The 10,696-nt window shown below is 60.9% G+C and overlaps 1 protein-coding gene across 3 annotated transcripts in view; it reads left to right on the top strand.

Annotated features, from left to right (window-relative positions):
• The first annotated feature begins 6,611 nt into the window (after positions 1–6,611).
• SKI (SKI proto-oncogene) overlaps positions 6,612–10,696 on the top strand; it is a 69,654-nt gene continuing 65,569 nt past the window's right edge. For 2 of the 3 annotated variants that reach the window (XM_045898878.3, XM_045898877.3), the window contains exon 1: positions 6,614–7,657. In XM_045898878.3, the coding sequence (XP_045754834.1) occupies positions 6,689–7,657 (969 nt within the window). In that variant the 5' untranslated portion in view covers positions 6,614–6,688. Of the gene's footprint in view, positions 7,658–10,696 lie in introns of all 3 variants that reach the window. The other variant, XM_045898880.3, reaches the window with a different exon arrangement.

Here is a 10,696-nt window from a genome sequence, read left to right as displayed (position 1 = left end):
AAGACAGATACATAGATAAAAGGAACAGAAAGAATCCAGAAGGTTAGGATACTTTCAACAAGTCTGTAGTGGTCCCTGAGCCCCCCTCCAGACTCTGGGTTCAATGGCCTGGTGTCAGCCTCTCTCAAGTCTTTCATCTGTTTCTTGTCTGATTTTTCTCCACATTTTAAAATTATGTGCTCTTGCTTTTTTTAAAACCAGTTTTAGACATTATGGGCTATCACTGGGGGAGCTCTCACCTGCATCCTTTGCTCCCATCTACTTTCTTTTCTTTCATCTTCCCAAGTGAGCTATTTCATAATTTTTCATATTTCATAATTACATAAAAATATTTCATAATTACTATTGTAATTATGTAAATGCTGTTCACTGTTGATCCAAGTAGTGAACTCTGTTTAGATTTTTTTCTTTGTTTTTCCTGGAGTTAATATTTGCCTTTATGTTTTCACATGCTGAGTTTTCTCTGTGCCTATAGGTAATCCCTCCTACATCTTCTGACAGGCACTCCATACAGTTTTTGATCTAGTTGAATGCATCCTATCTTCCATTGGTTCTGTGTTTTCCTGGCACTCTCTTTCCAGTCCAGGCTGGTTTCTCCCTGGATGCTGCCTCTAGGCTGGTGAGCAGAGTCTTGAAGTCCCCTTCATAGAGTGGACAGCTGCTTCTTTTTTTTTTTTTTTTTTAAAGATTTTATTTATTCATTTGAGACACAGAGATACAGAGAGAGAGAAAGAGAGAGAGAGAGAGCATGAGCAGGGAGAGAGGCAGAGGGAGAGGGAGAAGCAGGCTCCCTGTTGAGCCAGGAGCCCGAATGTGGGGCTCGATCCCAGGATCCTGGGATCATGACCTGAGCCGAAGGCAGACGCTTAACCATCTGAGCCACCCAGGCGCCCTGGACAGCTGCTTCTTAACTTGTGTTGTCATGACTCGTTCCAACTCCCATTTCAGAAAGGGCCTGTGACCTCAACTCTGTCCCACGTTGGCCTAAACTCTCAGCCCACAGTGGGTGTAAGGCCAGCTCCAAGCCTCATGTAGGCTGCTTGGTCTCCACTCTACTTGCCACCGTGGTTCATGTTTCCAGCTCTGCAGAGCTTCCTTTCCTGTGCATTTTCACGGAACATTTAAAGAGCATGCCTATATTCTCTGACATACTTTTGTGTTGCACTGGGAAGGGCTCCAGCTCCTCTGCCCTCTTGGTTGAAGTTGCAGCCTATGCTCTTGGTGTCCTGCTAGTGTCCCCTCAAGCCTCACTCCACAGGCACAATGGTAAGACTTTTAGCTGCCTCAGGCTAGAGCCTGCTCCACTGGGCAGCCCAAGCTAAGCAGGGCTGAAAAGAGAATTTTTTTTTTTTAAAGATTTTATTTATTCATTTATTTGAGAGAGTGAGAGAGAGAGAGCACATGAGAGGGGGGAAGGTCACAGGGAAAAGCAGACTCCCCGCTGAGCAGGGAGCCTGATGCGGGACTCGATCCTGGGACTCCAGGATCATGGCCTGAGACGAAGGCAGTCGCTTAACCAACTGAGCCACCCAGGCGCCCCTGAAAAGAGAATTTAAGCTTCCTTCCCATAACATTCTTAAAATATATTTTGTATTTTCTAGCAATCTCAAACTTACAGAAAAGTTGTAAGACTAGTACAGGAACCGCCCCCCCCCCCCCCCCCTGACCTCCCGCAACCCTGGAGCATTTGCAATGGCTGACCTGATTCTCTATCACACACCAAAACAAGGATGTTCTTTGACATAACCATAGTACCTCGTCCAAAGCAGGGTCACTGTCATCTAGTCTTAGACCACATTCAAGACTTTCTGGTTGTCCCAATAATGTCCTTTGTAGTAACAAGATCCAGCCCAGGGCCACATGTCACACTGAGTCATCATCTTTTTAGTCTCCAAAGGTCCAGGACATTCCTTGGCCTTTCCCTGACTGCTGAGACCCTGACACCTTTAAAGGTTCTGGGCCCATCCTTCTGTATAGTCCCTCCACGTGGGTGTCTGAGTTTCTGTCCTGATCAGAGGCAGGTTATGCTTCTTTGGCAGGAGAATCACAGAAGTGATGTATGGTCTGCCCATCCTGCCCTGTCAGTGCTGCAGGACTGCGATTGATCTGAGTGATGGTGTCCACTTAGATTCCTTGGTTACAGTGGTGTTCACCAGTATCTCCCCTGGGAACCTGCTCTTCTTCCCCTTGTGATTAATGGGAACCTTGTGTGAGGAACTTGAAAACTAGGCAAGTAGCCTATTTCTCATCAAACTTTCAACTTACAAATACATTTATTTTGGGCGCCTGGGTGGCTCAGTCGTTAAGCGTCTGCCTTCGGCTCAGGTCATGATCCCAGGGTCCTGGGATCGAGCCCCGCATTGGGCTCCCTGCTCCGCGGGAAGCCTGCTTCTCCCTCTCCCACTCCCCCTGCTTGTGTTCCTGCTCTCACTATGTCTCTCTCTGTCAAATAAATAAATAAAATCTTTAAAAAAACCCAACCAAACAAACAAAAAAAACAAATACATTTATTTTAATAAGTATCTAAATATGCATGGACTTGTGGTTTCCTATTTTATTCCATGATTACAGCTCATGCCTGTAATTATGACCTCTGATTTGCCAGTGGGGGGCCCCTTTGAGCTGGCACACATCCTTCTGATATGTCTCTGTTATGCTTTGAGCCCTTCACGACTTCCGGACACAGGAAGGCGTTCCAGGATTGTCCTGCACTCTCCCTGCCTGAGCCCCGAGACCAACCGTCTTGCCAAAGAACTCTGGTTCCTGCTAGTGGGGGATGGAATTTAGAAACCAGGATGCAGGTTCTCTGTGTGCTCACTGCTGCTGGGGTGTCACTCCTCTAAGACCCTCTCACCAGACAGAGCAAGGAATTATACGGATGTTTGTACAAACATATTTACATCTATAGTTTTTCTCTTTGTTTATAAATATTAAAACTTGTGGGTTCACACTGGTATTGCTAATTCCAATTCAATATGCACAATTTGTTCATCCCTCTCCACATCTTTAATTCCCATCTCTAACGGTGAGAAACCTGACTCCCGTGACCCCTCAAACCTCCACAGGACCCGAATGATCTTGCTTCTTTACTAGCAGATGCGTCAATCCTTTACTGGTCTTTGGACAAGAGATGGAAGTCATGTGGGTAGAACTTGCTCTCTCCCCTTGTTGGTGCCAGTGCTTAGCTCTGTGCCTGCAGGGGTACGAGCTTCACAAATGTGAACACGCATGAGCTGCTGCCCACAACCATCAGCCGGGGGGGGGGGGTGGCACACAGGTGTAGTGGGCCCCTGCCCCTGCCCTCTGATGTGGCTGTGCCTGTGGCCTGGACCTTCTACCTGCCAGCCTGGTGCCTGGCCAGTGGCAGGGGGACAAGCAGAGGAGTGAGCCACCCCACCGTCTAGCTGCAGGAGTGCATTGGAGGTTGGAGGGAGGAAGGACAGCAGGGTTGAGACCCCCCACTGGGCCAGGGAGAAGACAGGGGGCCTGGTTGGCTGTCTAGGCATGGCTAGCCTGGCCCTTGGTGGGTGAGGGGGGCTTGATTGCTCCAGAGACTCCAACATCTTTTGGGGTGGAGGCCTCAAAGTCCACTGAGAAGGAGAAGTTTTATAGGCAATCCAGTCCCTTCCTGCTTCTCAGGGCCCTTCGCTGCTCACCAGTCCCCTACCACATGCGCCCTGCAGCTCTGGAAAAATGTTGCCCTCTCCCCCTCCCTGGGACCCCTCTCCAGAGCCCTACAAAGCCAGAGGATGTAGAGGGAAGTGGCCCATTGGATCCAGGCACCACCCATCAAGGGGACCACCGGCTCCGGGCCCCCGTGGGAGTGCCTGCTTAGCCAACAGAGCCAGGAGAAATTCTGTGCTTGGCTGGAAACCCTTCCCAGCCAGCCCTCTGGTGCTCCAACCACCTCCTTTGGATTACAGGTTGCCTGCGCTGTATGGTATTCAAGTCCACATAGAAGGAACTAACCGTCTCAGGGCGCATTATAAATAAACTTTTTTGGTCTAAATGTGGGCCAAGAGAATGATACCCCAAAACAAATAAGGAGTCCCTTTTGTTTGGTTTTTAAATACCCCTTCTGAGTTTTATGTTTGCACACAGAAAGAAGCCTCCTGTCGGGGCTCAGAGAGAAGAGTGGGAGGGACAGCCCTAGGACACAGGTGAGCGGAGAGGAAGGTTCGTGCCCATGGAGGGGAGCGGTTGGGTTTTCAGACACAGAGCACTGCACCCTGAATCTCAAGCCCATCCTGGGTGTCTCCCTGTGCCTGCAGCCATGCAGGGGGTGGGGTTGCTGCCCATCCTCGCTGCCTCTCCTCAGGGGCAACATGGGCCTGTAGAGATGCCTGGTCAGCCCCCCAGGGCAGGCGCCACCCCCTAGGAGCTCTGGACTGGGGCCAGGTTCAGCCTCCACGGGGGAGGCAGGAGCAGGGGGTGAGAAGCTGAAGTCAACTGAAGGGCACCCAGGCTGAAGTGGGCACGGTCCTCTCACCTCTGCCCTGCGCTGTGGGTGTTCCTCACGTCACCCAGTGCCCAGGCTGGCTTGGGTGCCCTTGTCCTGTGGAGGAAAAGGTGCCACTGCCTAGCTTGGCTGGACTGTCCTTCTGCATTCGGGTTGAGCAGACAGAACCCTCCCTTTGATTTTGAGTCCCCACCCCCTAGGCCTCAGCTAAGACGCTGCCTCATCTGGGGGCTACCTAGCCAGTCCGACTTTGAGCCCCTGGTCTTCTCCCACCCTGCACTTTCTGGCTGCTCTCTCCCCCAGGACGCAGCCAGTTCCTGGAAGGACACACAGCGCGGTGTCTCCCCAGCTCTGCCCCAGACGCCCTCCCGACGTGTAAGTGGCTCTCCCGCCAGGGTGGGGGCTGCAGCATAAGGGTCAGGCCACCTGCCCAGGCAGGAAGGGGCCAGGTTCCCGAGGACCCCCCAGGCTTGGCCCTGGCCGTGACCTGGCCCATGGGCACAGCGCACAGTCCCCAGACGGGGCTGTCTCTCTCAGGCACAAAGGCCCTGCCCCGTGGAGCTGGCAGTCCCGCACTGGCGCTGGTGGCCCTGCTGGCCGTGCGCGGCGACCGGGGCGCGGGGTCACGGGGTGGTCGGGGCAGCTCGGTCAATCGGGGGCGGGGGGCCGATGCGCCGCCCCTGCACGGGTAGGGGCCCTGGGACGCGATGCATTGTGTGTGTGCCGGTGCGGGGTCCCCTCGGGGGCAATCCTAACGTAGTGAGTGACCCCCTTGGCGTCCCCGTCATTCTATGGAACCCGGGTCGTGCTATGTGGCGTCCCTGTCGTGTGCGGGGCTCCCCATGGCCGCGTGGCGTGGCGTCCGCGTCCTGCCGGGTCCGCGAGGTGCGCGGTGCCGGCTGCGTAAGCCCCCGTCCTGCCCGCCCCTCCGCGAGTCTGCGGTCGTGGCGGGGCCGCGTGTGGGTTTCTGGGCCCCGGCGGCGGCGGCGGCGGCGGCGGCGGAACGGGCGCCTTCCCCGCCGCGCAGGAAGCGGCCTCGGCCGGAAGGGGGGGGCCCCGGGCGCCGCCGCTGCCCCCGCCGAGCGCCCTTCCGGCGGGCTGGCCGAGCGGAGCCGAGCGGAGCCGAGCGGGGCCGAGAGGGGCCGAGAGGGGCCGAGTCCGGGGCGGGCGGGGCCGAGCGGAGCCGAGTCGCGGCCGAGCGGAGCCGAGTCCCCGGCGGACGGGCCCGAGCCCCGGGCGGGGCGGTGGCGGGGCGGGGGGAGCGCGCGTTCTTGGAAGAGCCAGGCCGGGAGGCGGTCGCATTCCTGGCCGGCGCTCGGCTGAGGCGGACGCGCGGCTCCAGACGGCGCGAGGGGCGGGGCGGCGGCGCGGGGCGGGGCGGCGCGGGGCGGGGCGGCGGCGTGAGCTCAGCGCTCCGCGCTCAGTCCGAGCCGGAGCGAGCCGCCGGGAGGATGTGCGCCGAGCCCCGCGCCTCCGCCGCCGCCGCCGCCGCCGCCGCCGCCGCCGCGCTCTGAGGGCCGCCGCCACAGGCGCTCCCGCCGTCCCGGAAGCCGCGCGCGCGCAGGCGGGCGGGCGGGCCGCGGAGCCCGGCGCGGGCGGCGGGGTGGGCGCGGGCCGGGCCGGGGCGGCCGGCGGCGGGCGCGACGCGGCCGGCCAGCGCCGCCGGGACGAGCCGGGCGGGCGCCGCGCGGTGGGAGGAGCGGGGCGGCGGCGGCGGCGCGCCGCGCGAGGACGGCCCGGCGGGCCCCGCGCCCGCGCCCCCGCTCCTCCCGGGCCCCTCGGCCTCGGCCGCCGCGGCGATTCGCGCCTCGCGGCGCCGGCACCTGCCCGCGCGCCCCCCGCGAGCCCCGGGCCCGCGAGCGTTGGCGTTGGCGTTGGCGGCGCGCGCAGGGGCATGCCCCGCGCCTAGGGCCCGGGGGGCGCGCGGGGGGCGCGCGGGGGGCCCGGGCGGCGGCGGCGGCGGCGGCGGGCGCGGCGCGGGGCGCGTGGATGTGGCGCCGGGCCCGGGTGCCGGCGGGCTCCAGCGGCGGGACCCCTTCGCCCCGCCCGCCTACCCCTTCGCGCCCCCGGGCGAGGCCGAGGCCGCGGCCGTGATCGGCCGGGAGCCGGCGGCGGGGGGGGGGCCGGGGCCGGGGCCGGGGGCGCCGCCGGGGCGCGCGGGGCGGCGGCGGGGGCCGCGGGGGCCCGGGCGCGCGGGAGCGGGAGCGGCCCGGGGAGCCGGAGCGCACCATGGAGGCGGCGGCGGGCGGCCGCGGCGGCTTCCAGCCGCACCCGGGGCTGCAGAAGACGCTGGAGCAGTTCCACCTGAGCTCTATGAGCTCGCTGGGCGGCCCGGCCGCCTTCTCGGCGCGCTGGGCGCAGGAGGCCTACAAGAAGGAGAGCGCCAAGGAGGCGAGCGCGGCTGCGGTGCCGGCGCCGGTGCCCGCGGCCGCGGAGCCGCCGCCCGTGCTGCACCTGCCAGCCATCCAGCCGCCGCCGCCCGTGCTCCCCGGGCCCTTCTTCATGCCGTCCGACCGCTCCACCGAGCGCTGCGAGACCGTGCTGGAGGGCGAGACCATCTCGTGCTTCGTGGTGGGCGGCGAGAAGCGCCTGTGCCTGCCGCAGATCCTCAACTCGGTGCTGCGCGACTTCTCGCTGCAGCAGATCAACTCGGTGTGCGACGAGCTGCACATCTACTGCTCGCGCTGCACGGCGGACCAGCTGGAGATCCTCAAAGTCATGGGCATTCTGCCCTTCTCGGCGCCCTCGTGCGGGCTCATCACCAAGACGGACGCCGAGCGCCTGTGCAACGCGCTGCTCTACGGCGGCGCCTACCCGCCGCCCTGCAAGAAGGAGTTGGCCGCCAGTCTGGCGCTGGGCCTGGAGCTCAGCGAGCGCAGCGTGCGTGTGTACCACGAGTGCTTCGGCAAGTGTAAGGGGCTGCTGGTGCCCGAGCTCTACAGCAGCCCGAGTGCCGCCTGCATCCAGTGCCTCGACTGCCGCCTCATGTATCCCCCGCACAAGTTCGTGGTGCACTCCCACAAGGCGCTGGAGAACCGGACCTGCCACTGGGGCTTCGACTCGGCCAACTGGCGGGCCTACATCCTGCTGAGCCAGGACTACACAGGCAAGGAGGAACAGGCGCGCCTTGGCCGCTGCCTGGACGACGTGAAGGAGAAGTTCGACTATGGCAACAAGTACAAGCGGCGGGTGCCCCGGGTGAGTGTCCCGTTGGCTGTGGGAGTGGGAGGACCCTGGGTGTGCTGGGCCCCAGGGCCTGGAAGCTGGGGGGCCCTCCTGGGCCATGGGCTCTGTCTGTGCAGTTTGGGGCTTGTCTCGGATTTGGATCTATTTCAGGGAAGTTCAGGGTAGCATCGTCATCCCCACCGACAGTGTAGGAAGGTTCTCTGGCTCGACCCCTGTGATGAGCCAGCTTGCTTGGCGTGGGTGGCCCCAGTGGTCGGGGCGGGGGGGGGGGGTGGCTGGCTTGGTGGGTGGAGAAGCCTTCCTGATGTCCACAGCCATTGCGCTGATGGGCCGGGAAGGGCAGCCTTCAGCACTCAAACAGTCTTGCTCCGAGTCCTGGGAAGTTAGATCTGGGCTGGGCCCAGGCTGCAGCCTCAGGCCTAGGTCTTCCTCGGGGGCGGTGAGGAGGTGTGCAGACCGAGGCCTCCCCCCCCACCCCCTGCCGACAGAGGGGTTCTTGCCGGTGGTCCTCAGCAGACAGAACTGGACCCGGTGGGGCCTGTTTGTGCCTTGAAGCCTTGGGAGACAGCCTCAAAAACAAAGCCAGGTGTCCAGGCCACGGTGGCAGGGGGCCGAGACTCGGCGACTCCAGCTCAGTGTGTTTCCCTGCGCCTGCCAGGGTGTGAATCCCAGAGTCCCCCAGTGTGGGGGCAGGGGCCGCTTGGCCCTGGGCTTGGGGCCTGGTCAGCGGGCACCTGGGGCCCTGAGTAGGAGTAGCTCATGGCCTGTGATTTGTTTTGGACACGCCCGTTTCCTTGTCTCCCTCTTTCTGAAACGCTGCCGGGCGGGGGAGGGCCGCTGGCCCAGGCTCTGTTGTTTGCCAGGCGAGGATGTGTGTGATCCTGCTGGGTAGCTGGCTGGGTGGCTCCCAGGCCACTGGACCCTGAGGCCGTCCACTGGGGTCCTCACCAACTTTTCATGGTGTCTTCCCCTCCCCAAGTATTTGTAACTTTTATTTTAAATATCCAGGCTTATTAAATTGCATACACAGAATGCTGCATTGGCTCAGCTATTCTGAGGAGGCCTAATTAATTCAGCTACTGCATCAAACTTTTTTTTCTAAATCTGTGAATAGATGCTCCCGCCCGGTTTTATCCGGGCGCCCCTCCAGAGGAGTGTCAGAGTCTCGGTGAGCAGAGGAGGGGCTGGGGATGTGGGGGCCTGTTGCCTGTGCTCGGAGGGGGCTGCTGTGTGTGCGCGTGCACATGCTTTCGGTGGCATTTCTGCCCTCAGCTGTGTCGCTGCCCAGGTGGCAAGCTGTCTGCAGACTGTGGGGCAGGGGTTGGGCGGGAGGGATGGTCTGAGTAGGGGAGGATGCTGCAGGAAAGGCCCAAGCCTTTGATTTCAGATGATTTGGTGGTGGGTGGCGAGATGGGCACCCTGTGGGAACCGGGGGCTTTTCTGTTTGGGGTGCCCGTACCTTCCACGGCCACTGTGGCCTGCAGCTTGTGGCCGAGCCGTGGCAGGCCACTTACCTCCAGCACAGGTGGCAGAGGACCTTGTGTGGCAGGGTGTGTCTGTGTCGGTGTCTGAGTCGGGCGTGAGGGGTGTGTGGTGGGGGCTGGCCCTTTGTCACAGCCGTAGACCCGGGCCCGGCTTCTCTCGGAGCAGGCGCCGTGGTTGTGGGCGCGGCCGTCCTCCAGCTCAGGGAAGGCCCAGCCTGAGCGCTCAGGCCCAAGCACTGCCTAGGGAGAAGCAGGACTGGTCCCTGCAGTCCGGAAAGCAGAGGCCAGAGCCTGTTTCTGCTCCGGCCTTTTCAGCAGATGATCAGGGCCGCCCTTTCTCCTTCAGTGCCTTCCCTGATGCTGCTCTAAATCTCATTGACTGATGAGACAAAAATTTCCCCCGTGACGAGGAAAAGCTGCTCATCGTAAGTGGGTGGGGTCTCCAGGCCCGAGTGTCAGCCAGCCCGTCCTCGTGGTGGTGACCTGGCCTGCGCGCCCGGCCCCAGGCTTCCTTGAGCTCTCGAGTGCTCTCCTGCTGGCTCTGCCACCTCGTGGGGCGCTTCCGTTGCCAGTTTTTTCTGCTTGTCCTGTTCTTGGGGCTCTGCCTGCTTCCTTGGCTCTGTGACCACGCAGTTGGGAGTCCTGGGGTGCATCGTTCTCTTTAAATCTCCTAGCAGAGCCATGTGCTCGTCTGTCTACATGCCGAGGGCACCACGTGAGGCAGGTATCAGCTCAGGGTGGGCGGAGATCCCCAGCTGCCCAGAGCCCACTTGCTCCGGATGGAGCTGCCTGGGAAGACCCCCCCCATCTGCGCCCCCCCCCCCCCCGAGCCCTGCCTATCTCTCATTGCTCCTTGCACTTGCCTTTGACAGTTTATTCATGGAATCGATCTTGAATTTTTTCAGTTGTTTGTTAGGTTAGTTTAACATTTTTGATTTACTAAGGATGAGGACAGCAGGGAACAAAGAATGTGCTGGAATCCTCTGTGTAGGGCCACGGCTCCCCTAGGGCCTTGGGTTCTGGTGAGGCCACGGGAGCTGGAGCGCGTTCCAGGCTGTGGAGCTGAAGTGCTGCCCCAGTCTCCTGCCAGCCAGAGACCAGTCAGCACTCTGTTGCCACCTCGGCCAGGAGGGGCCTCCGGAGTGCTGGGGCGCCGCCTCTGAGCCCCTTCCCCCCAGGCTGCTGTCCTGCAGTGGGCCAGTCCAGCTGTGGAACCCCATGGGGCTGCTCCCGTAGCCTCATTACATCTCTCCTGGCTGTGTGACCTCGAGCCAGTTGCTTAGCCTCCTGTCTCTGTGTTTCCTCGTGTGAAATGGGGACTGTAGCAAGCGGTGTGATGGTGACGTTTTATTTCTTGAGGGTGTTCAGGTGTCCAGTGTCAGGTGGGGTGGGGATGTGTCATTTTGTTGCTGGGGGAACACGTGGCCAGGAGGTGGGGACTCAGAGCCTTCTCCACTCTTGTTCTGCCCACTCGGCTCTGTCCCTTCCTCTTGGGCTTGTCTCATGGTATTTGGACTAAAGTGGGCCAGTTGTCCGGCCGTGTAGATTGCCGGCAGAGGGGGACATC

This window comes from Mirounga angustirostris, unplaced genomic scaffold (genome assembly GCF_029215605.1).
Source record: "Mirounga angustirostris isolate CCGP_5_RB_7025 unplaced genomic scaffold, mMirAng1.0.hap1 SCAF_4, whole genome shotgun sequence".
NCBI classification, from domain to species: Eukaryota; Metazoa; Chordata; class Mammalia; order Carnivora; family Phocidae; genus Mirounga; species Mirounga angustirostris.
This window is presented reverse-complemented; position numbering and strand designations above follow the sequence as displayed.